Here is a 26528-nt window from a genome sequence, read left to right as displayed (position 1 = left end):
CGGTTAGGGGGCGAACCTCTCGCGAGATCTAACAATTGCCTAGTTCACGCGCACAGGGAGGGGGTGGGGAAGGGGCTTTCTTTCTAGGCCCGAAGGAGTTCTTTGGGATTAGAGGAGGGGCGCCAGCGCGCGGGAAATCGGGCGGGAAGAGGCAAAAAAGGATCAGGGAGCGTGCCGCGGCGATTCCTGTTCTTAAGTTGCGCGACGTAAGGACCGCTGTTGCGCGAGGGGAGTGCGGGACGCCCAGGTCGGTGTTCGGCCCAGACTTATGCCCCTGTTTCCACAGCGCACACTCGCGCCGGAAGCCCCTTACCCCGCCCCGGGCTGTGGGCTCCGGCACGAGCCGCGCCGCGGTAAGTGCGGGCCGCCGGCGTCCGCTGGGCCCGGTTCGCTCCGGAAACCCGCTGTTTGTAACGGTCCGGGGCGCCGGTCAGCGGAGGCCGGGCCGGGGGGCACAGCCGGGGAAACGCGGGGCGAGCCTGAGTCCTGGAGAACTTCTCGCCTTTGGTTTTGCCCGATTCAGGACGCCCGAGAGGGCATAAGCGGTTTCACAGGGCTCTCCGTTCTGACTTTCCTCTTGGGTAATGGGGCCTAAGATGGAAATATTTTGTAGTGTCGTCGCTGTAGTTTGTTCTGAGAAAAATTTTAGGCAGTAAATATCGCACTCGTCTCCTAAAATGAATGCATATCGCTAAATATGTTGCAGACTTTCACAATCCATACAAAGCGCCTGCCTTGTGGCAGTGATGAAAACGGACAAAAACCCTCGCCCTCAAACGTGCTCCCGTTCTAGCGGGTTCAGTTCACACTTGAATTGTATACGGTTCCTTACTTCTAAGGCCCCTTGCCAACCTTTCATGACTTCCTTTGTTAAGGCACGTAAAGTCACTTTCAGTCGGTGACAACCTTGGGAAATCTCCAGCCCTGGTAGTACCCGCTTTCCACATCCTCACTTGTCAACCTTCCAGCCTCCGCCCACAATCCAAAACTCATTTTGAAGCATAAAGATGTTATAATCTGCACATAAAGCGAAATCCGCCATTGGCAGAATACATTCATAAATGTTTTAGTGGTGATGAATTTGTGCTTATTCATACCTGTTATAATGTTTCCTTGGGTAATTTGCAAAATATATATAGCAGCATTCTTTTAAATGGTCATGATTGCATTCATCCAGCATCTTTTACTTGCCTGATTAGAGGAAAACTCTTGTTAGGATGCACTGAGGACTTCATGATAAACACTGGTATTTACATCCTGAGAGGATACGTTAATGTCTGGCATTGTGGAGATTATAAAAGTTCTCTTTGGTAATATTTTTTAAATGGTCCCCACCATGAAGTGTGTATAGTCTTGTTGGGTAGGTAAAACTTAACTCACATTTTAGTTATAAAACACAAAGTTCGGAATTTTATTAAATATTCAAAATTGAGTTTATGTAGGGGCTGGGGATACTTAAATCATAGAGATTTAATCTGCCAGTTAGGCTTTGCAACATTTAATTGAGTTTGTCATTGAAAACTTGGACATGTCACTAACACTAATAGGCACAAATAGCAGTACTGTAATAATGATGCTGTGCTTTCTTTCAAGTTAGTATTTATGTTGCAGTCATCATTTTCTTCTTGATAAGCAGTGATGAGTGGGAAGCACAAGTAAGCAGCTCTATATAGGAACCTCTTCCTCCCAATTTCATTGTCCGAATTGGACCCTGACTGGTGTAAGCATCATTCCTTCTAGATACCTTTGTTAGATGATTGCTGTTTTTCCCCCATTTGATTTCTTCCTTATTTTAATTTAATTTTTAGGTTTGCTCTTTAAATAACAGGGAAGTCTATCTTTTCTCCATCCTTTTATTCTCTGTTTGAAATTGAGAGTTTTCAACCCAACAATTTTATACCTGTGTGCATTCAAGAACTTACCAATACATTCATTGGCTCCAGTCTTGTGTAATTGGTACAACGGTGTAATGGTGTAGGATAATTTTGTACTCAGCGAATTTAAACCAGCTATTACTTAGATGTGGCATTTGCTTTAGATAGGCTAATATAATTGAGATTGTACACTAGCCAGCTGGATTATTGTTTATTATTTATAACTACCATTTCCTGAGTTCCCAACTGTATGCTAAACCTTGTGCTGGCAGTTTAATACTTTTTAGAGTCCTTTGAGTAAGTTGTTATCTTTGTTTATGGATGAAGGAACTAATACTAAGAGAAGCTAAGGGACATATCCAAGGTCACATAGCAAAATTGGGTTTCAGATCCTAAACCTATTCTCTTTTTGTCTTTTCCTTACCTTAGGTTATGGAAGATCCACAAAAAGCTCCTCTGATTACTTTTTAATGATTTCAGTCATAAACAATATAAATTTTTCCTCCCTAATTTTCAGAGTATCTTCTTAAAAATTCCAGGGTTACCTTGAAATCATCCTCAATGAAATAAAATGTAGATTTACCTTATTTAGATGAAGATAATGGAAATATGGAGAGATTTAAATATTTGTTAGTCTCAGCTGTTATCTGAATGACACATGTAACGCCCAAAAGGATGACACTCCTGCCTTACTTTCTATTTTAAAAATTGGAATATGTGAGGCTGACTGAAATTAATCTATAAATCAAATATGCCTAGACTTTAATGGTAGGTGATAAAATTTTCCCACTTTATTCTCTTCTGTTCAGTTCCTGGCAGTCCAGATCTAGAATGTAGATTAGTGTGGTCAGCCAAGTTTATCATTCACACAGTGCTAATCAGCTTTCCTAAAAATGTTTTTTTAGGAACGATAAAATTAATGGGGATTAAACTGTATGTAATTTTATATCTGTTCTTTTCCCCAAACAATGTGAATGTATTTCCATGTCATTAATTCTTAAAAATGGTTTCTTTAAAGATTTCATTGCTTTTCATTTCATGGTGGCAGTGCAAGATATTTAACTTTTTTCCAATTTTGAGTATTTTGTTTGTTTTTTTCAAAATATAAAAACTTAGTGGTAAACACTCTACCATACAAATCTTTGTCTTTATTTTGTTACTTATTGATGCCTAAAAGATGTACATAATTTTGGGGTACATGTGATAATTTAATATATTCACTTAATTTGTAAAGATTAAATTACAGTACTTGGGATATTATCTCCTTAAACATATGGGTTTTTTGGGCCTTATTTATGATTGTGGCCTTAATTCTGGAAGGTAAAAGAAGTGGATCATATGGTATGAACATATCCTTTTTTTCTTTTTTTGGAGGGGACAGAGTTTTGCTCTTCTGGCCAACTGGAGTGCAGCGGTACAGTCTTTTTTTTTTTTTGAGATGGAGTTTCGCTTTTGTTACCCAGGCTGGAGTGCAACGGCACGATCTTGGCTCACGCAACCTCCACCTCCTGGGTTCAAGCAATTCTCCTGCCTCAGCCTCCCAAGTAGCTGGGACTGCAGGTACGCGCCACCATGCCCAGCTAATTTTTGTATTTTTAGTAGAGACGGGGTTTCACCTTGTTGACCAGGATGGTCTTGATCTCTTGACCTCGTGAGCCACCCATCTCAGCCTCCCAAAGTGCTGGGATTATAGGTGTGAGCCACCGTGCCCGGCCATGGTGCAGTCTTGACTCACTACAACCTCCACCTCCCCGGTTCAAGTGATTCTCCTGCCTCAGCCTCTCGAGTAGCTGGGATTACAGGAATGTGCCACCACACTCAGCTAATTTTTTTGTATTTTTAGTAGAGACAGGGTTTCATCATGTTGGTCAGGGTGGTCTCAAACTCTTGACCTCAGGTGATCCACCCACCTCGGCCTCCCAAAGTACTGGAATTACAGGCATGTGTCACTGCGCCTGGTCTTGAACATAACTTAATGTACAATTTAAAATACATCTTTCCAAATTTATTATTATTTTCTTGGACAGTGGAGTTCTTTAGGATCAAAGAGCTGTTCTTTGTACATTAGCACATGGGAATTTGTGCCGCCCTGACTTTCTGCCTCTGAGAATTTGTGCATCTACCGGCTGTGACTATGGTTACCCAATTTCCTAAGCAAAGGAGAAATGAAAACTGGGAATTTTTCTGAAGGACTAGATGCCATTAATTTGCCAAATTATTAAAGATCTCAATTATTAATATCTAGTCTATACTTTATAATATGGATCTTACATAATACATAATTTTTTCCATTTGATTAAACATTTTAATAAACTTTTCTTTCTAATCTGTAGGAAAAATAACCTATTATACATCATCTTTTTATAATTAAGACATGCAATTGTAGGAATTATATCCGTGTCCTAGATCAATCCTACTTTCTACTTTACTTTGCTGTTAAGTGAGGAAATCTGTGTAACAAATGTACATTAGCAGTCATTTTTTCCCCCAGAGTTCTTGACTTTTTGGTAAAATATTTGGGAATAGTTGTATTGGAATGTTTGTACAGTGTTAAGTATCTCTTATCACATTTGCATGTGTTTTACAGATGTCTTGATTATCTTTTGGGGGTTTAGTCACGAATTTTTTTCTTTGCTTAGTTATGATAACATTACTATAAATGTACAGTATGTCAGTTAGCTTCAGAAGTTGAGGGTAGTACTTAGAGTTATTAATTAGGACTGACATACATTTAATGGAACAGTTTAGTTGTTGGGATTCACTGAGCAGTGTTTTTCAGAATTCATCCCAACTCTTGGCTGAAAGGAGTTTTGCTGCTTGCGGTGTTCAATAGCACATACAAGGAAGAGCTAAGTTTGGAATAAAAAAAAATTAAAAAACTGATACATAGCCTTAGAATATCAGTTTGTAATATTCAGAAAAAAGTAAAAAATATTTTATGTGGTATGTTAGTAGAGTTATAGTGAAAGGAAAAGTAGTACTTAACCATAGCACTATGTCAAAGTTATCACAAAGATAAATACAGTAGGTGTAGGTGATTCTTTAAAATTTTTCTTTCATTTGATTTTGTAAATGAAACAATTTAGAGTGCATTAGATGAGCTTGTTATTTACATGAAATCTGAGAAGTCTGTTCATTATAGTAGCAGCAAACCACTCTTACAGAATGGCCGTTTAGATGTGGATTTTATACATAAGTGGATTTTATAGATGAATTGAGGGACTGGTTTTGCTTCCTCTTTCTGTTAACTGAAGTTGACAGAAAAAGATATAGTAATGGAGATTAGCAGAATTTATGTTCTAGTTCTGGGTCTGCTGTTGGGTATGATGTTTATGCCTTAATCTTCATGCCTCAGTTTCATCATTGTCGAATAGATGATAATACTCTTTGTATCAAAAATTATTGTTTTGAGGTTTAGATAACATTGCAGATGTAGAAGTACATTTTTTTAATTAAAACTTTGAAAAAATTTTAAAGTCTTACAAAATAGGTTTTAATTTATTTTCAGCAGTCTTCAGTTCTCTGTTTATACATCTGTACCTGGTGGGAAATACAGGATTAATATCTTTGAAATTCATTCTCGTTCATATTCTGTCCAGCCTTGACCTTTTCAGTTTGTAACTTATCAGTTTTTCTTCTTTTCTTACTGATTCATTCCTTGTGAAGTCTCAAAGTCAACTGAAAGTAGACTTTATCCTGATTTTAGTTTACCTAATGTCTGTCATCACATTTTTACACCTTTGAAAATTATACTAGGTCCATTTGCCAGCACTGTGTTATATTAATTTTACTGGAGGAAATAGGCACCTTATTGAATTGGTGCAACTAAAGGCCTCCCCTCCCCCCCTCCTCTCCCCCATCCCTTCTCTCCCCCCTCCCTTCTCCTCCCCGCTCCCTTCTCCTCCCCCCTCCATTCCTGGCCTTGATGTCACTTTTCTAAGAAAACTTTTAGGAAACCAAGGTCACAAAGATTTTTCTCCCCACTTTTCTTGTACAAATTTTGTAGTTTTAGTTTTTACATTTAGCTCTGTGTTCCATTTTGAGTTAATTTTTATACATAGTTTGAGGTATTGGTTGAGGCTCATAGTTTCTTGCATATGGATATCCAGTTGTTCCATGTGTTCAAATGACTATCCTGTTTTTGTTGAATTACTTTTACAACTTTGTGGATAATCAATTGATCATATATATATATGTGTGTCTATTTGTAGATTGTCTTCTCTCCTATTTTCCAGTATGTTAATCCTTTTGTCAACATCTCACTGTTCATTATTGAAGCTTTATATGAAATTTTAGTGTTAGATAGTGTGAATCCTTCAACTTTGTTTTTCTTTTTCAAAATTGTCTTGGCAATTCTAGTTCCTTTGCCTTTTGATATAAATTTTAGAATCAGCTTGTCATTTTTTATAAAAAGATTACTGGGGATTTGAATGGAATTGCATTGAATCTATAGATGGGGAGAACTGAAACCTTAACCAGATAAAGTCTTCCAATCCATGAACACAGCGTATCTCTCCATTTGCTTAAGTTGTTTTTAATTTCTTTAATCTGTAATTTATAGTTTTCAGCATAGTATTTGGCTTTTCGGTGCTATTATAAAATGTACTGTTTTGTCCATTGCTTGTACAGTCGACAACCTTATTTGAAGGTTTAAAGACACCTTGTTTAATATATCTTATTAAATCATTAACATTGAACTTATAAAACCAACAGTGCTATAACTCATGCCTAAATGAAACTTATCTAAAATACACATTTTCTCCATAAGACACGTCACAGCTTTTCCGTGCTTAGGTAGACTAGGTAGCACTTCAGCACTGTGGCAGGGGACCATTTTAAACATCAAAATTGCCAGGGGAAAAAAAAGCACAAAAACATGGTACTAAGTAGAGCACTAAAAGGAGACTTGTTTCTTGTATGAAACCTGAACCAAAAAGGCACATTATCACTTTGTTTGACCTCAGCTGGGAATGTGCATATTGGATGACTTAAATTTTTCACTGCTCTGCACATGTTCATGAATGACCATGGGAGTGTGGCAAATACTGATTTTGGGATTACAAATAAATTTTACTGAATAGGCAAATAAGGAATCTGTGAATGAAGATCAACTACATAAAAGTAAAATTGACTTTGGTGCTATTTATTGGCTGTCTATCCTAGATCAGGTGATATGGCTTTTTTTGAACTTTGCATGGTGGCAGTATCGTAGCTAATGAGATTTATCCGAGGCATGATTATTGCTAATTGAAAACTTTTCTCAGGTGATAATAGCTTTTTTTGTAGATTGTTTGGCATTTTCATCATCAACATTCATGTCATCAGCAAATAGCGGTACATTTATTATTCCTTTTTTCTCTCTTCCATGTTTTTCTCCTTTTAAAATTGTAATAAAAAGCACATCAAATAAATTTACCCACTGGTCTGAGTGCAGTGGTGTTTACAAGTAACTGATCACAACCAATTATAGATTTCTTTGTTCCTTCCCCATTTCCACTGCTTTACTTGAGTTGCCTTAAAAAAAATTACCCTCTTAACAGATTTTAAGTACACAGTATGGCATTGTTAATTATTTGCATATACAACAGTTATCTAGAACTTTTTCACCTTGCATTACTGAAACTACCCATTTAGTGACAGCGTCCCATTTCTCCCTCCTCACAACACTTGATAACCACCATTCTATTTGCCATTTCTATGTGCTTGGTTATTTTAGGTACCTCATATGAGTGGAATCATGCAGTATTTGTCCTTTTGTGATTGGCTTATTTTACTTAGCATAATGTCCTCAAGGTTAATTCGTGTTGTGGCATATGATAGGATTTTTTGAAAAAAAAAATATTGAATATAATATGTTTTCTGTATCCATCTATCAGTGGTTGTTTCTATATTCTTCATGTGAGCAATGCTGCAGTGAACGTGGATTGTGCAGCTATCTCTTCAAGATCTTGTTTTCAGTTCATTTGGAAACACACCTAGAAGTGGGATCATATGGTAGTTCTAGTTTTAATTTTTTGAGGAGGTTCTATACTGTTTTCCATGGTAGCTTTACCATTTTACAATTGTACTAACAGTGCACAGGGGTTCCAGTTTTCCCTCATTCTTTCCAATACTTGTTATTTCCTGTGTTTTTGGTGTTGGCAATTCTAACAGGTATGAGGGTGAGATCTTACTGTGGTTTTGATTTGTATTTCTTTTATGATTAGTGATGTTGAGCATCCTTTCATATGCTTGTTGACTATTGTATATCTTTTTTTTTTTTTTTTTTGAGATAGGGTCTTGCTCTGTCGCCCAGGCTGAAGTGCAGTCGCACACTTATGGCTCATTGCAGCCTTGACCTCAAGCAGTCCTCTCACCTCAGCCTCCTGAATAGTTGGGACTACAGGTATGTGCCACCATGCCTAGCTAATTTTTGTATTTTTTGTAGAGCTGGGGTTTCGTCTTGTTGCCCAGGCTGGTCTTGAACTCTTGGGCTCAAGTGATCCACCTGCCTCCACCTCCCAAAGTGCTGGGATTACAAGTGTGAGCCACTGTTACTGGCTCATTTGTATGTCTTTGGAGAAATGTCTATTCAAGGTCTTTGCCTATTTTCAGATTGGATTATTTTTTGTTGTTAATTATCAAGTTAAGATGTTCTTTACGTATTCTGGGTAATAACCCCTTGTCTGATATGTGGTTTGCAAATATTTTCTCCCATTCCATAGATTGTCTTTTCACTCTGTTGATTGTATCCTTTGGTGCACAAAAGTTTTTCAGTTTGATGTAGTCCCGTTTGTCTACTTTTGCTTTTGTTACCTGTACTTTTGGTGTCATATCCCAGAAATCATTGCCCATTTCAATATCATGAAGCTTTTTCCCTATGTTTTATTCTAGGAGTTTTGTAGTTTCTGGTGCTACTTTTAGACCTGTAATCCGTTTTGAATTAATTTTTGTATATGGTATGAGATAAGGTCCATCTTTAATCTTTTGCATGGGCATGTTCAATTTTCTCAACACTATTTGCTGAAGAGAGTATTGTTTTTCCATTGTGGAGTATTGGCACCATTGTCAAAGATTATTTGATCAGGTCCCTCCTGGGCTCAAGTGATCCTCCCACCTCAGCCTCCCAAGTAGCTGGGACCACCGGAAGGAGACACCACACCTAGCTGATTTTTGTATTTTTTGTAGAGATGGGGTTTTGCTATGTTGCCTAGGCTGGTCTTGAACCACTGAGCTCAAGGGATCTGCCTGCCTCGGCCTCCCAAGTGTTGTGATTATAGGCATGAGCCACCATTCCTGGCTCCCATGTTTTTGTTATCTTGTAGTTTAGATCCAGCTTGTTAGGTCTTCTTTACTTTTCTTTATCCTTAATGTTTATATTTTGCTGTATTGCTGTGTATAAGTGTAGATTTAAAAAAACTGATTAGAAGTATAGAGTTTTTTCAACCTAGAAAATAATATCTTGGAAAAATTTCAACCATTATTAAAAAAATTTTTTTTTCACCTCTTTTATTTTTTTCTTCTGAATTGCAATTACTTCACTGTTGGAACCTGTCTTCCCTACTTCTTAATTCTTTTTTCCTCTTTGTATAGTATCTTAATCTTTATACTGTGTTATAAGTAACTTCTAATGCATAAGTTATCTCTTCATTTGTTGTTAGCCAGGTGTTGGTCCCATCTACAGATTTTAATTTCAGAGACTGTTTTCTATTTACAAGATTTGCAGTAGATTATTTTCGTAAATGCCTGGGATCATTTAATTATCTTCTATTCTTCTTTTAGGATGTTAGTCCCACTTAAGTATATTTAGTATGCTCAAAGACATTTAAAATTAAGATTCTTCATTTTAAAAACTGTTTTCAGGTGTAAATTCTGTTTGGTATGTCTGCTGATCGTAGTAATTTTCCTAAAGTATATTATAATTTTGGTTTGCAGGCTCATGTTGGATAGTTTTGCCCCTTTTGTGTAGCTTTGGAGTTTACTCTCTGGCTGACATTGACATAGCTCTAGGTCAGTGGTTTTATTAGGAATTTGGGTTTTTACTTTTATGTTTTATGCAGCCCCAGTGTTTATTTTCAGGGTAGTTCTGTTCCCGCTGCATGTAGGTGTTGGGTGGAACTTTTTTTGGCCCAGTTCCAGCAAGGAGTCTGTTTCTGGTCTTCTGTCCCATGCATGGCATGCTGGACTTTTAGAGCTTTGAAGCTTTAGCTACACTATTCTTAGCTAAATGCCCTTTTCCTGGGGGCTGCATGGCTTTAGTGCCTACTTAACCACTCTAAATTTCTCATCTGTTCCTGACCCACGAAGATCTTACTCTTGTTATTGAGTATAGCTAAATAATTTAAGTTTTATCAAGTTTCTTTTATATCCTTCTAGAGGTACTTTATGTAAGTCATAATGTGCTTATTTTCCTGTTGTGTATACAAAAGTTAGCATACTGTATGTCTTATCATATTAGTTTGTTCTTGCAGTGCTGTAAAGAAATACCTGAGACTGGGTAATTTATAAAGAAAAGAGGTTTAATTGGCTCATAGTTCTGCAGGCTGTACAGGAAGCATGGCTGGGAGGCCTCAGGAAACTTAAAATTGTGGCAAAGGTGAAGGAGAAGCAGGCGCATCTTGTGTGGCCAGAGCAGGGGGGTGGCAGAGACAGAGGGGGAAGGTGTCATACACTTTTTTTTTAAATCAGGCATTTATAAACAAGAAAGCATACATTAATTACATAAAAATCATTTTCGAATAACAGAGTAAGCATCGTATTGTCATTAGCAACAACATAGGACATAGGGTGGGATGCCGGGCTCTGGGTGTGATTTTAAAGGTAGAGATGGGTTTTTTTTCTTGATCAAAAAAAAAAGGTTGTTACTCCTAACTTAAAGCAAGAACAAATGTCTCCCTGGACCCTGATGGGCTGTGGGCGGGTCATGTAGGAGTGAGGCAGGCTGGCTGGAGCTCCACACCCTCTGGGAGGAGGGTGTCACATGGAAAACTGGCACAGAGGTTTCTTCTCTGTGCCACACACTCTTAAAACAACCAGCTCTCCGGCTCATTTTTTATCATGAGAGCAACACCAGGGGGAAATCTACCCCCATAATTCAATCACCTCCTGCCAGGTCCCACTTCCAACGTTGGGGATTTGGGCTATATTTTGCTTTTCTTAATAAGATAGGGAATTTTATTTTTTTATTTTTATTTTTGAGAGACAGGGTCTTGCTCTGTCGCCCAGGTGAAGTGCAGTGATGCAATCATAGCTCACTGCAGCTTCAACCTCTGGGCTCAGGCAGTCCTCCCACCTCAGTCTCTCTAGTAGCTGGGATTATAGGCATGCACCACTATGCTCAGCTAACTTAAAAAAATTTTTTAAAGATGGGATCTTGCTTTGTTGCCCAGGCTGGTCTTGAACTCCTGGATTCAAGTAATCCTCCCACCTTGGCCTCCCAGAGTTCTGGGTTTACAGGCATGAGCTACCATGCCCAGCCAAGATAGGAAGTATTTCCATTTGGTAAATCAGAAAGCTGGCATAGAGATTTGGTTTCTTTGTTAAGGAGACCTGCTGATTTGACCTACATAGCTTATCTTCATCACAACAGGTAAAAACTTTTCCTGCTTTTGATTTTTTATATTGTTTTTACATATGGTTTAAAAAATGTTTATACTCTCAGTCATTTTCTTTTTTTCTTTTTCCTTTTTTTTTTTTGAGATGGAGTCTGGCTCTGTCATCCAGGCTGGAGTGCAGTGGTGTGATGTCAACTCACTGCAACCTCCACCTTCTGGGTTCAAGTGATTCTCCTGCCTCAGCCTCCCAAGTAGCTGGGATTACGGTTGCACATCACAACGCCCAGCTAATTGTTGTATTTTTAGTAGAGACGGGGTTTCACTGTGTTGGCCAGGCTGGTCTTGAACTCCTGACCTCGTAATCCACCCACCTTGGTCTCCCAAAGTGCTGGGATTACAAGCGTGAGCCACTGTACCTGGCCACCAGTCATTTTCTTCAATATAAAGATTCATCCGTTCTATAATTGACCTTAACTTCCCCATGTCCTTTAAATGTTAACCATCCATTAAATTAAATTAACAATGTACCCACTCTTTATAGGTTCCTGAGAACTATATGCTTCTATGTCTTCTTTTGTGGGATATTTAAAAAATATTAATGGTAGCAAGCATTTACATACATTTACTTTGTGCTAGGACAGAAGTATAGAACAAAAGAGGAGAAATTGTTTAGAGGCGTCTAAGGAGTCCGTGCCACTAAGAAATATGAAAAGATGTTCAACTGGTAGCATTAGAATCAGCAATAAACTGGCGTTTTAGTTCCTTCCATTTCTGAGGCATGTGCTGCATTTCTTTCAGCTGTTTTTGGGGATGCAATGTAAAATAGTTTTGTTACAACGGTATCTTAAGGTGAGCTATATTAGCATTTTCAGGGTTTAAACTCCTAAAGTCTCATATTGTTCGAGAATCTACAAAAAAGTCTCATTTCACTAATTTCAGAGCAGTGTAGGACTTATCCAATCTAAGAATTGGTCATTCAGTCTAAAATAGTGGCTGGGAGTGCTGTGGCTCACGCCTGTAATCCCATAATCCTAGTACTTTGGGAGGCTGAAGTGGGTGGATCACTTGAGGTCAGGAGTTTGAGACCAGCTTGGTCTCAAACTTATACTCAATAAGTAGTTTTTGAGTGGCTGTTTTTTGCCAGGTGCTGTAGTAGGCACTGTAAGTCTAATAATAGTATACATTTACTGAGTTCTTGCTATGAGCCAGGTGCTGCTTTTTCCATATTAATCTAATCTTCATAACAAGCCTGTGAGGAAAATCCTGTTATTCTTGTTTTACAAATGAGATAAGGATAAGTAGGATATTGTGAAGTTGAGTAACTTGTTTAGAGTCACAGAGTTTATAAGAGTTTATAAGTCTAGCACCAGAGATGTACTCTTAACATCAAATACTATATCTCACCTCCTATCTTCTTTAATTTTCACAGTAAACCTATGAGGTAAGTATATAGAAAAGGAAACAGGCTTAGAGAAAGTGCGTAACTTTCTCATGGTGACTTGTTTCTGATCCCCATGAACCATACCATCAAACTCTTGCACTTAAGAAAATAGTCCAGTCTTTCTACAACTTCATCTTATAATTCTTACTGCTTCTTGTCTTATCTCCCAGGGCTATTTCTGAGCCAGTGAAGGTTTCAAGTAACCCACTGAACAACCAGTTCCAAATTCTGTCTTCAAACCCTGTGCTGCTATTCCAAGTGGTAAGTTTTCTTATGGGCATATTAAAACTTTAATATATTCAACTTCATAAATATCCTCATCTGTAGAAGGAACAAATTATACTTTTGTGAACACAAGGATGATTAGGCTTTAGTGTTTTGCTACTGCTTTATCATGCTGAGAAAATGAGAAGTTAAGTATTAATATATTTGGCATGAGTTTTGAAAATATTTAGCTCAACACATAAGATGCTTTATATCTGTCAGCTCAGTGTCTGCTGTTACTTGTTATAATTTTATCTTTAGACCATATATTCAAGTACTAAATGGACAAACACAGTGGTATGTTTTAATAGAGTTATATTAGAGCTATTATACATACATAAAGAACATTAGTGAACATTGTTTCTTAACTAAATTTTAAATGATTAGAATCTGTTTATTAGATCAATTATAATAGACTGTAGTCTTTGTTTCTCCATGGTTTTGCTTTCTGTGGTTTCAGGTATCTGCAGTCAATCAAGGTCTGAAAATATTTAGTGGAAAATTCCAGAAATAATTCATAAGTTGTAAATTTTGTACTGTTCCGAATAGTGTGGTGAAATAATACCCTAGACTTGAATCATCCCTTTGTCCAGTGTATCTGTGCTGTTTACACTACCCACCCTTTAGTCACTTAGTAGCTGGTTGGTTATCGGATTTAAAAAAATAGTATATATTAAGTTTGGTAATATTTAGAGTTTCAGACATCCACTGGGGGTACTGGAGCATAGTCCCCACAGATAAGGGAGGCTACTGTAACTGCTGTTTACTGAATATCCTTTATAGGTCTGACATTGTGCATTACAAATATAATTCATGTGATCCTGATAACAATTCTGTAAGATAGATAGTGGTATTGACATTTTATAGATGTAAAAACTGGTTACAGAAGTTGAGAATTTTATATTAGGTTACATAGCTTGTAACTTGACAGAGCCAGCTTTCAAACCTAGGTATAGCTGTCTCAAACCTTTTGATTTTCTCATTATACCATCTGACTATGTGTAGTGTTTGAATTTTGACCATGTAAAAAGTAAAGATTTTTAAGATGCTCAAGAGTGAAAAATCTAAAGGGTGTGCCTGTCTGTGCATTTTAGAGAATTACAGAAGCTGTATTCAAATGTATTGAATTACCATAATTTTTTTGTTTTTTGTTTTCAGGTAGTAGATGCATATTATTTCTTTTATTTAAAAGAAATGAGTGTGACTAGTATTGTATTAAGAGCTGAAACCTGGCTTTTAGCTACGTGGCGTATTAAAGTACCTCCGATGTGGCTGGAAGCTTGTATTAACTGGATCCAAGAAGAAAATAATAATGTTAACTTGAGTCAGGCCCAAATGAATAAACAAGTGTTTGAGCAGTGGCTCCTTACTGATCTGAGGGATTTGGAGCATCCTCTTTTACCTGATGGCATTTTAGAAATTCCAAAAGGAGAACTAAATGGATTTTATGCTCTGCAGATTAATTCCTTGGTTGATGTAAGTCAGCCTGCATATTCCCAGATACAGAAGTTGAGAGGAAAGAATACAACAAATGATCTAGTTACAGCTGAAACACAAGTAACCCTAAAACCTTGGGAAGCAAAGCCTTCGCGAATGTTGATGCTACAGCTAACTGATGGAATTGTACAAATACAGGGAATGGAATATCAGTCTATTCCAGCTCTTCATAGTGATCTTCCTCCGGGTACAAAAATTTTGATTCATGGAAATGTGTCTTTCCGTCTTGGTGTTCTCTTATTGAAACCAGAAAATGTAAAAGTATTAGGAGGTGAAGTAGATGCTCTTTTAGGAGAATATGCCCAAGAAAAAGTACTTGCAAGATTAATAGGGGAACCTGATCCTATAGTTTCAGTCATACCAAACAATTCTAACCAAAACATTTCCAGAGTTACAGATGTTCTAGATCCTGCCTTAGGTCCTTCTGATGAAGAACTCTTGGCAAGTCTTGATGAAAATGATGAGCTTGCAGCAAATAATGACACTTCCTCAGAAAGATGTTTCACCACAGGTAGTTCCTCAAATACCATTCCCAGAAGACAGTCAAGTTTTGAGCCAGAATCTGTTATTTCTCCAAGACCAAAAGAGGATCCATCAAACCTATCTATGCCTTTCGCAGATGGGGAATTAGATGACTTTTCACTGGAGGAGGCCTTGCTTTTAGAAGAAACTGTCCAGAAAGAACAGATGGAAACTAAAGAATTGCAGCCATTGACTTTTAGCAGAAATGCCAGTCGAAATCCTAGTACTATGAATAATTTTTCTTTGACTTGCAAAAATGGAAACAATAATTGGAGTGAAAAAAAGGTATCTGAACAGCTGACTAATGAAGACAAATCTTTTGGTTGTCCATCTGCTAGAGACCAAAACAGGAGTATTTTTTCAGTTCATCGTAATATGCCCTTAGCCCATGATTTTACAAATGAAGATACGAACTTAGAGACAGATAATAAAATAAAACAAACCAGCAGTTCAGATGGACATTTCTTAAATAATAAAATATTAAATAGAGAGGTAGTCAACTGTATACCAAAAAGGAGTTCACAAATTTCTAATGCAAATGATCACAATTTACAGACTTGTTCTCTAAGATCATCAGAGAATAGCACTAATCTTGCTGTTGCCATGGATTTGTATTCTCCACCCTTTATCTACTTGTCTATTCTAATGGCCAGCAAACCAAAGGAAGTTACAACAGTGAAAGTGAAAGCGTTTATTGTGACCTTAACTGGAAATCTCTCAAGTTCTGGTGGCATTTGGAGTATAACTGCAAAGGTGTCTGATGGTACTGCATATCTAGATGTAGACTTTGTGGATGAAATACTAACTAGTCTGATAGGGTTCTCAGTACCAGAAATGAAACAGTTAAAAAAGGATCCTCTTCAATACCAAAAGTTCCTGGAAGGTTTGCAGAAATGTCAGAGAGATCTAATAGATTTATGCTGTCTAATGACTATTTCATTTAATCCTTCCTCGTCTAAAGCAATGGTACTGGCATTACAAAATGTTAATATGGAACACCTTGAGAATCTAAAGCAGCGGTTGAATAAATAATTTTAAATAGTATTAGGAACAATTAACAAGGAAATATTTAGAATTTATTCACAATTTTACATGTGAAACTTTATGTAAAAAGGAATTTCATAGCTTATTTCAGTTTAATTTTAAAGTGTTTAGTCATGCTTGTTATATGTGGAGCTTTTTAAAATAAGTTAATCTTTTTTTTTTTTTGTAGTCAAGGTCTTGCTCTGTTGCCCAGGCTGGAGTGCAGTGGCATGATTATAGGGTATTGCATCGACTTCCTGAGCTCAAGCAATCCTCCTGCCTCAGCCTCTTGAGTTGCTGGGACTATAGACATGTACCACCATGCCCAGCTAATTTATGATCATTATTATTTTGTAGACACAGTTTTGCTATGTTGCCCAGGTTGGTCTCAAGCTCTTGGCCTCCAAAGATTAATTTTTTAAAAAAGTAACTGTTAGATGAAGGAATATGATGACCCACTATTGTTGAGAAATTTGTTTTCCACTTGGCATGTCACATAAAATGATTGCTAAAGTATTGTACTGGTGTTCAGTGGTGAGTCATATTATTGAAAGTTAATATTTATAAATAGGAATTTTACTTCTAATATATTGAGCACTGTCTGTGGCCATACCACCGTGAACATGCTTGAGCTTGTCATAGTATGTTGAGTACTCCCAAAAGATTTGTTTATATTGTTAATCTTAGGGGAAAAAAATCCAGTAGATTAGAACATCAGGCTTTCAGACACAAATTGATTTACTGGTTTTTATTTTGCTGATTATAATATTTGGTATATTTAAGGTAATCCAGTTAACTAGATACTATTTCATAGATTATATTGAATGATTTAAAGCCTTATTTTCAAGGATAGTTTATTTTAAATGGTATATTGAAAATGTCATTATCGAGATCCAGTAGGTAGGACATTTATTGGATTAAAGTAAGGCATTTGTCTATGTCTTTGGGTGTCATGGTTCCCTTTCTGAATTAGCTGTACATAAAAGCTTTCCTTTAGTTTTAAGTGCTGATTTTTTCTAAAAAGGGAGGCTGTTTACCATTCTTCCACTGCACTGTTACAAAGTTGTATTTGAAAGCTAATGTTATTTTTATTAATCATTTGTCTTAAAGTGCTTTGAATCTTAAAACATTAAATCTTTATCCAAATAAAGACATTGGCGTTTTATTGAAAATAATGTAACAGGAAATATCAGGAAGTAAGATAAATACACATATGAAAATGTGATAATAGAAGAGAAAGATTTTAAAAATATTTTTTCATTGTTGTATCAGGGTTCAAAGCACAGAACACAGATATTGCTGATATATGCCCTAATAATGATCTTGTCTGTATACTTGCATAGCTTTTCAATAAGTAATCTGAATGGGATAGCATTATCTTTTATTATCTTTTCATTAAATGTTTTCCTCCTATACTCTTATCTCTGAATGGGGCTTGAAAATTGGGATTAGAACTTCTTCATATTGTCATTAAAGATTGACTATCATACTTTTTATCAATCTATGCTACTATATTGGTTCTTGGTGCTTTCATTCTGTTTCTAATCTTCTTTGGCATGGATTATTGAAGTGGTTTACTAATTGGTCTTTATCTTATTTTGCCCTCAAACCATTGTCTGTAATGTTACCAGAGTGAACTTTCTAAAATAAATTTCTTCTTGTTTTCTCTTCATTAACATTTAATACCAACCTCCTCCCACCCCATTACTTACAGGGTGAAGTCCAAACTCCTCACTGAGTATGTATGGCTTTTTGTGATCTGGCCCCTGACTTCTTTTTTAGCCTTATCTCGCCCTATTCCTCTTTGCCCCTAAGTTTTTTTTAGGGGTACCAAATTATTTGTAGTGCAGTAAACATGTAGAAGAATATACCTCTTACTTTCACACTCATGCTTATAGTGCTCATACTGCCTGATTCCCCTACCTTCCAAAATAATTTCCAATTCAATTTAAGCTTTAGATGCCTGTTACAGTGTTTCATGAATTCCCCTGCCCAGCTGCATGCTCTCCTGTACATTGTGCAGACTAATATTATATGCATTTTATTGTGCTTGTTTCTCTGTTATTCTACTGCTACATTTTTGGCAGGATAAGTCTTATGGGGCTGTCCTGTGTGCATGGTAGGGAGCAGCATCTTTGGCCTCTACCCACTGGATGTGAGCAGCATCCTTCCAGTTGTGACAACCAAAAATCTCTCTAGACATTGCCAGTTATTCCCTGGAGCTAGAGATGCCCCCAGTTGAGAACCATTGTTCTCTTGGAATATAAGCTGCTTGAGGGCATGATTGAGATGTTTACATTGTAGTTCCAGTAAGTATTTCGTCAAATATGATCATCTTCTGTTGCTTAATATCTTTTGTGATTTCCTGTCATCCATTCCAATAGCATGGTACTTAAAGCCCTGACACCTATGCATACACAGCATCTTGAAGAGCTGCCTTCTTTAATGAAAGAATGGATTAGAAAAATCTGCCCTAAAGTAAAGAGTGACTGTGAGAAAACTTAAATGATTTGGCTTAGATTCTGGTTGGTTGGGGGGAAAAGTGTTCTTTTCCCTGAGAATTTGTAGCCCTATGTCTGTGCTTATATGGGGCTAAGGAGACACTTAAGTTACCTGAATAATAATCTCCAGACTGAGAATTTAACACAAAAAAGAATGATGCTAAGAGTTCCTGACAGTAGCAAATGGGAAGAAAAAAATGAGCGTAATCAGATGAACTTTCTCTTTCTCTTGAGAGTGACTCTGCTTTCAGAGTACAATTGTCCTTTGTTATCCATGGGGAATTGGTTTCAGAATCTTCCACGGTACCAACATCTAAATGCTCAAGTTTCTGGTATAAAATGACACCAGTATTTGCATATAACCTATGCACATACTCTCATGTACTTAAAATAATTTCTAGGTTACTTATAATTCATTTCTTGTTTTGAGACAGGGTCTTGCTCTGTTGCCCTGGCTAGTATGCAGTGACACAATCACTGCTTACTGCAGCCTTGACCTGCTGGGCTGAAGTGATCCTCTTGCATCAACCTGCTGAGTAGCTGGGACCGAGTAGATCGAATATTCAAAGTTGCTTTTATAATACTCAGTGTAGCCACTCTAAGATTTTTAGGAGTGTATTGCCACCAAGCTAATGGTACAAAAATGGAATAATATGGAACAAATTGCATTCAACCCAAAGGAAGCCAGGAAAAAGGAAATAACAAAGCAAAAGTGGCATATGGGGAAAAGCAACTGGTGAGGTGGTAAGTTTAAATTCAAATGTATTAGAAATTGCATTAAATGTAAATAGGCTAAATGCTGTAATAAAAGAGAAACAAGATAATAATACAACCAAATTATGAGATGCATAAAACCCAAAGATACAGAAAGATTCAAAGGGAAAGGTTATGAAAAGATGTTTAAACACTAACCAGAAGAAAGCTGCTGTGGCTATAGTAATATCAAACAGTAGAATTTCAGTCAAAAGACTTAATAATAGTAAAGAGAAACAGTTGCTAATGATAAAAGGGCTAATTCACAAGGAAAGTTTAGCAATTCTAGACTTACAGAATTCAATAATAGCTTGTAAATTTATCAGAGAATTACAAGGAGAAATAGAAAATCTGCAGCTGTAAAGGAAGATTACACACATCAAAAAATGTGGGTCGGGCGTGTAATCCTAACACTTTGGGGAATTGAGGCAGGCAAACCACAAGGTCAAGAGATGGAGACCATCCTGGCCAACATGGTGAAACCCTTTCTCTACTAAAAATAGTAGAGACTATTAGTAGAGACTAAATAGTAGAGTCCCAGCTACTTGGGAGGTTGAGACAGGAGAGAGATACAGCAAATACAATATGATTAACATTGTACACTTTTTTTTACTTTTTTTTTTTTTTTTTTGAGATGGGGTCTCGTTCTGTAGCCCAGGCCGGAGTACAATGGTGCAATCTCAGCTCATTGCAACCTCTGCCACCCAGGTTCAAGCAATTCTGCCTCAGCTTCCCAAGTAGTGGGGATACAGGCACTTGCCACCATATCCAGCTAATTTTTGTATTTTTAGTAGAGATGGGGTTTCACCATGTTGGTCAGGCTGGTCTCACACTCCTGACCCCAGGTGATCCACCCGCCTCTGCCTCGCAATATTCTGGGATTACAGGCGTGAGCTCAGGCGCCCAGCTTAGCTTGTTTATTGATGGTGATTAGAAGACTGTTTTTACCGGGCATGGTGGCTCACACCTGTAATCCCAGCACTTTGGGAGGCCAAGGCGGTGGATGAACCACCAAGCCTGGCCCTATAGTATGCATTTTAATGTACATGTGGAACATTTTCAAAAACCGACCATCTGCTATACCATAATACAAGTCTGAATATGATTCAAAGGATTATAATGATACAGAGTATATTCTCTGATCATAAAGTAAGCTAGAAAAAAATGGTTAGAAATGTTAGATTTAATAGGTTGGTGCAAAAGTAATTGTGGTTTCAGACTGAGTTTTAAATCATCGTAACTAGGCTTAAACATGTTTATTGATCAAAATAGGAACCATTACAATCAACACATTTTTGCCAATGAGAAATAAGTTTGTGTATTCCTGTAGCATAAAAATCTGTGCTTCAGGGTTCAACAAAGTCTTGGAAATCATTTTCTGCATCCTGCTCGTTATGGAAGAGTTTTCCCTGCAAAAAGTTGTCAAGATGCTTGAAGAAGTGGTAGTCAGTTGGCAGGAGGTCAGGTGAATGTGGCAGATGAGGTAAAACTTCATAGCCCAATTTTTGAAGCATTGGTTGCACAATGTGTGGTTGAGCGTTGTCATGAAGAAGAATTGGGCCCTTGCTGTTGACGAATGCTGACTGCAGGCATTGCAGTTTTCAGTGCATCTCTTCGATTTGCTGAGCTACTTCTCAGATGGAAGGGTTTTGCTGAGGTTCAGAAACCTGTAGTGAATCAGACTGGCAGCAGACCACCTAACAGTGATCATGACCATTTTTTGGTGCAACTTTGGCTATCGATCCAGCCACTGAGCTGGTTGGTCTTCGCTGGTTGTTGTATAAAATCCACTTTTTGTGGCACTTCACAATCCGATCAAGAAATGATTTGTTGCTGTTGTGTAGAATAAGACACTTCAAAATGATGATTTAAAAAAAATTTTTGCTCAGCTTATGAGGCACCCACTTATCAAACTTTTTCACCTTCCCAATTTGCTTCAAATACCAAATGACTGTAGAATGGTAAACGCTGAGTTCTTCGGCAACTTTTTGTGTAGTTATAAGAGGATTGGCTTCCATGATTGCTGTTGGTGGTTGTCAACTTCTGATGGCCGGCCACTATGCTCCTTTTCTTCAAGGCTCTCATCTCCTTTGCAAAACTTCTTGAACCACCACTGCACTGTATGTTCATTAGCAGTTCCTGGGCCAAATGTGTTGTTGATGTTGCAAGTTGTCTCTGCTGCTTCACAACCCATTTTGAACTCCAATAAGAAAATCGCTTAAATTTGCTTTTTGTCTAACATCATTTCCACAGTCCAAAATAAACATAAACAGCAAGTAGTAAGTCATTAGGAAAAAAAAAAAAAGAAAAGAAAAAAATGCCCATTAAGATGATATGTAATGTAACCACACTTATTTAAGAATGTATTCCAGTATCAAATGGCAAATTCTAACTGCAGAAACCTCAGTTACTTTTGCACCACATACTTATAAACTATAAAACATACTCCAAAGGAACTTCAGGTTAAGGAAAAAAAAAACGATAAAAATTAGAAAATAATTATAATAATAAAACATCAAAATTTGTGGAGTATCACTGAAGCTGTTCTTAGAGAGAACTTTGTATCTTAATTTATTAGAAAAGAATAAAGAGTAAACATCAGTAAGCTGAGCATTTATCCCAATAAATTACAAAAACTGCAAATTGAGCACAAAGAAGGAAGGAAAACATAAAGAGCTGAAGTTATTTGGGACAATTGGATAACCACATGCAGAGGAATGAAGTTGAATTTATACCTCATCAGAGAATAAATGCGTGGATCAGATTTAAAAAAAGCATTTATACTTCATACTATATACAAAAATAAGCTAAAAATGGATTAAAGACTTAAGTGTAAAAACTATAACTGTAAAACTCTTTAGAAGAAAATAGATATAAATCTGTGACCATAGATGATACAATGGTTTCTTAGATGTAACATGTATAGCACAAGCAATCAAGAAAAAACAAGTTGGAGATCATCAAAATTTTTAAATTTTTGATCAAAGGTTACTATCAAGAACATGAAATGACAACTCTCAGAATGGAAGAATATATTTGCAAATCATATATCTGATAAGGGACTTGTGTCCAGAATGGAAAGAATTCTAAGGAATAAAAAGACAAATGGCCCAATTAAAAAATGGGCAAAGTATTTGAATAGCTTTATCTTCAAAGATAAATAAATTGCTGGTAAGCACACGAATAGATGCTCAGGATTATTGGTCATTCGGGAAATGCAAGTAAAAGCCATAATGGGATACTACTTTATATCCACTAAGATGGCTATAACTGAAAATAAAACAATGACAACTATGATGAGGATGTGGAAAAATTGGAACCCTCATATAATGCTGATGGGGATGTGAAATAGTACAGCCACTTCGGAAAACAGTGTGGCAGTTCCTCAAAAAGTTAAACAGTTACCATGTGATCCAGCAATTTTATTTTTACCTGAAAGAATTGAAAGGGTATGCTCACACAATAACTTGTATGTGAATGTTCATAGCAGTTTTCTTCATAATTGCCAAAACATGGAAAGAAAATGACCTAAATGTCTAACTGATGAATAGATAAATTTTGTTATGTACATACAATGGAATATTATTCAGCCATAAGAAAATGAAATACTGATATATGCTATAACATAGATGGATCTTGAAAACATTATTCTAAAAAAAAAGAAGAGAACATTATTCTAAAAAAAAAAAGAAAACATTATTCTAAGTGAAAGAAGCAACAGAAAATACCCCATAGCATATAATTCAACTAGAAATATCCATAATTACCACTTTGTTAGTTACTAGTATAAGATTAACATGAAATATCTACAATAGTTAAATTCATGGAGACAGAAAGCAGATTAGTGGTTGCCAGGGACTGGGGAGCAGAGGCATGGGGGTGAATAGTGAATGGTTTCCAGCCCTTTTGGCACCAGGAGCCAATTTTGTGGAAGACAATTTTTTCACTGACTGGGGGTGAGGGGCAGATGGTTTGGGGATGAAATTGTTTCACCTAGATCATCAGGCTTTAATTAGATTATCATACGGAGTTTGCAACCTAGATGGCTTGAATTCAGAATTCACAATAGGGTTTGAGCTTCTATGAGAATCTAATGCCGCCGCTGATTTGACAGGAGATGGAGCTCAGGTAGTAATGCTTGCTCTCCTACCTTTTGCCTCCTGCTGTACTGCCAGGTTCCTAACAGGCCACAGACCACTACTGGTCTGTGGTGGGTGTTGAGGACCCCTGTGCAAATGGATATGGATATGGAGTTTGTTTTGGGGATGATTTAAGTGTTCTAGAGTTAGTGGTGATAGTTGCACAACTTTGTGAGTGTGCAAATAAACCACTCAATTGTATACTTTTAAAAGATGATTTTTGTGGTATGTGATTTATTTCTAAAATTTAAAAACTAATGGACTCTGTGGTTTAAAGACTTCCCACAAATTCCAGTCTTTCATGACATCTCCACTGAATTCTTCCAAAATATTAAGAAAAACAGTACTTTACATAAACTCCGCCACAGAATTGATATTATAATTCATAGTCAGTAGCTAATCAAAATGCACTACTCAGCACCAAAGGCAAATACTTTTATCTGTTATGTAAGGACAAGTTACCAACAATTCTGAATTAACAGATGAAGCATAGCCAACACAGATTATTTACTATTTAGAAATTCTATGTCTGTCTCTCCTATTACTACTTACATCCTACTTGGTACCATCACACTGGCTGATTAAAAAACAGTCTAATATGGGGTTATTCTCTCTTATTTAATTAATTAAGTTTATGTATTTAATATATTTTTTAGAGACAGGATTTCACTCTGTTGTCCAGGCTGGAGTGCAGTGGTGTAATCATAGCTCACTGCAGCCTCCCATTCCTGGGCTCAAGCAATCCTCCCACCTCAGCCTCCTGAGTAGCTGGGACTATAGGCACACACCACCACACCTGGCTAATTATTTTATTTTTTGTGGGAATGGGGGTCTCCCTATGCCAGGCTGGTCATAAAAGTGATCCTCTCACCTTGGCCTCCCAAAGTGTTGGGATTGCAGACATGAGAAGAGTCTGTAATTTTTAACTCTTTAACATCCAAAGTGTTGGGATTGCAAAGAGAAGGCCGAGTGCGGTGGCTCACATTGGTAATCCTAGCGCTTTGAGATGCCAAGGCAGAAGAATTGTTTGAAGCCAGGAATTCAAGAGCAGCCTGGGCAGCATAGTGAGACTTCATCTCTACAAAAGTTTAAAAAAACTCTGAACAAGGCAAGAGTTGTTTTGCATTGCTATCAGTTATCTACAATTCATAGAGTTGTAAAATAACTCACAGAAATGTCCATTTTTATTCATAAGGAGCCTCTTTTGAATACATCTGAGTTTATACTAATGAAGTGAGTTAGAGTGGGGCCCCAAAAATGACTCAGGATCAAGCTGGTCACCAGAAAGTCCAAGTGATTAGAAGGTGGATACTTTCTGCCCCACCTACCCACCTCTGTATACAAACCTGAATAATGAGATTTGATGAGCTTCTAGGTGGTGAATACATCAAAGTACTGGGAGGGTGGCATAACTGGAGAGGGCATGGAAGCTCTGACCTCTCCTTCATTGAATTGTTTGCATTATAATAAACTTGTAAATGTAAGTATTATTTTTATGAGTTTTATGAGATGTTCTAATAAATTGTTGAACCTGAGGAGGGGCTTGTGGAAACCTCTGATTTATACCCAGGTGGTCAGAAGTACAGGTGGTCTGGACTTGGATGTGGGGAGCAGTCTTGTGAGACTGAGCTCTTAACCTGTGGGGTTTGCTTTAGCTCCGGGTAGTTAATACTGAATTGAATTGAATTGAATTGAATTCAGTATTGACTAGAATTACTGGACACCCAGTTTGTGTCCAGAGAATCAGAGAATTGGTTGTTGGTGTTGGAAAAACACTCTAGAATTGGTGCCAGAAGTGGGATGTGAGTAGAGAAATGGTGTTCTTTTTTTACTGTTTTTACCAAAGTAGGATTTGAAGCTTTTGTGCCATACTTGGATCCAAGAATCTTTGCTATGGTCGTGAGCTCCTTGCTGAGTGTCAGACACTGTGCTAAATGCCTTACAAAGAATGTTTCTTTAGAAAGTTTAAATCCTTTTATCAAAGTAATACATAAACATAATTGCAAAATTACATAGTATAGAAAGACCCATGATAAAAAGCAGCAATTCTCTTTTTCACTGTTTACCACATCCCACTCCCATTCTGCTCCCCAGAGGGACCACTGTTGCCTATTAAAGTCTGTTTTTAGCGTTATCTATTGATTGTCCTCATTCTTTATATAATATGGGAATTTCCATTATTTAGACTTCTACCTGTCAAGTTAGCTCTGATAAAACTTTAACTCACTTGATTTCTGTATCTCTTCTTTCCATCCATTACAAAACTCTTTTTAGTTTCCTTATTAGTTATTATTAAAACATGAAATGATCTTACACTTCGATTTCTTACTACAACTATAGGCCATTTCTCCTGACTACTCATATTACAAAATAGTCTAATTAGTACTCCTAACTTTCTTTTCTACTTAATGCCTCCTCATACATCAACATTATCAGACTGATAAGTTTGCATTCTGTTAATTAATCAGATTTATGACATCTATTTCCCCTATAAGCTTATTCTAAAAGTTAAATGTCAAACAGTGATTACATTATTACAACTATTTAAATATTGGTGATTGCATAGGTTGTTATGTGTAGTACATTGACATTACTAGTCTTTTTGTAGACACTGTTTTTGGGAGATAAGGAGGTTATTTGCCTGTCCGTTTAGGGGGTAATTTCCCACCTTTGTCTCATCCTTAAGTTCTTCCAACTTCTTTTTTTTTCTTTTTACATCAGAAATTCCTGTTCATCTTCCAACTTCTTAGGGACAATATCAAATCTCTTGCATCTCTTACTTTTCTAGATACCTCTTTTTTTAAAAAAAGCCTTTTTAGATTACAGAAAAATTGAGATGATAGTTGAGAGAGTTCTTACATACCTACACCGAGTTTGCTCTATTATTAACATCTTACATTAGTATGGTACATTTGTTACAATTGATGATCCAATATTGTTACATTGTTAACCAAAGTCTATATTATATGCAGGTTTCCTTG

General features: G+C 36.9%; 1 protein-coding gene and 1 non-coding gene across 4 annotated transcripts; both read left to right on the top strand.

Annotated features, from left to right (window-relative positions):
• Window positions 1-79: 79 nt before the first annotated feature.
• Window positions 80-25681, top strand: RMI1 (RecQ mediated genome instability 1). 3 transcript variants are annotated; one of them, XM_012472123.2, is made up of 3 exons: window positions 80-206; window positions 13019-13109; window positions 14271-25681. In XM_012472123.2, exon 3 carries the CDS (start codon window positions 14307-14309, stop codon window positions 16161-16163), a length of 1857 nt encoding a protein of 618 aa, XP_012327546.2. In that variant the 5' UTR covers window positions 80-206; window positions 13019-13109; window positions 14271-14306; the 3' UTR covers window positions 16164-25681. The 3 variants fall into 3 exon arrangements, with proteins under 3 accessions (XP_012327546.2, XP_012327545.2, XP_012327547.2); XM_012472122.2 differs by having other exon boundaries at window positions 80-247; XM_012472124.3 differs by lacking the exon at window positions 80-206 and adding an exon at window positions 8148-8259.
• LOC135268751 (U4 spliceosomal RNA) lies at window positions 7061-7194 on the top strand. The gene has a single exon (XR_010337106.1). It is a non-coding gene; the product is annotated as a U4 spliceosomal RNA (small nuclear RNA).
• Window positions 25682-26528: the final 847 nt, after the last annotated feature.

Source organism: Aotus nancymaae, unplaced genomic scaffold, assembly GCF_030222135.1.
Source record: "Aotus nancymaae isolate 86718 unplaced genomic scaffold, 86718_ANA_hifiasm-v0.15.2.pri h1tg000041l, whole genome shotgun sequence".
NCBI lineage: Eukaryota > Metazoa > Chordata > Mammalia > Primates > Aotidae > Aotus > Aotus nancymaae.
Note: the sequence above shows the minus strand (reverse complement) of the source record. Positions and strands in the feature narration are given on the sequence as shown.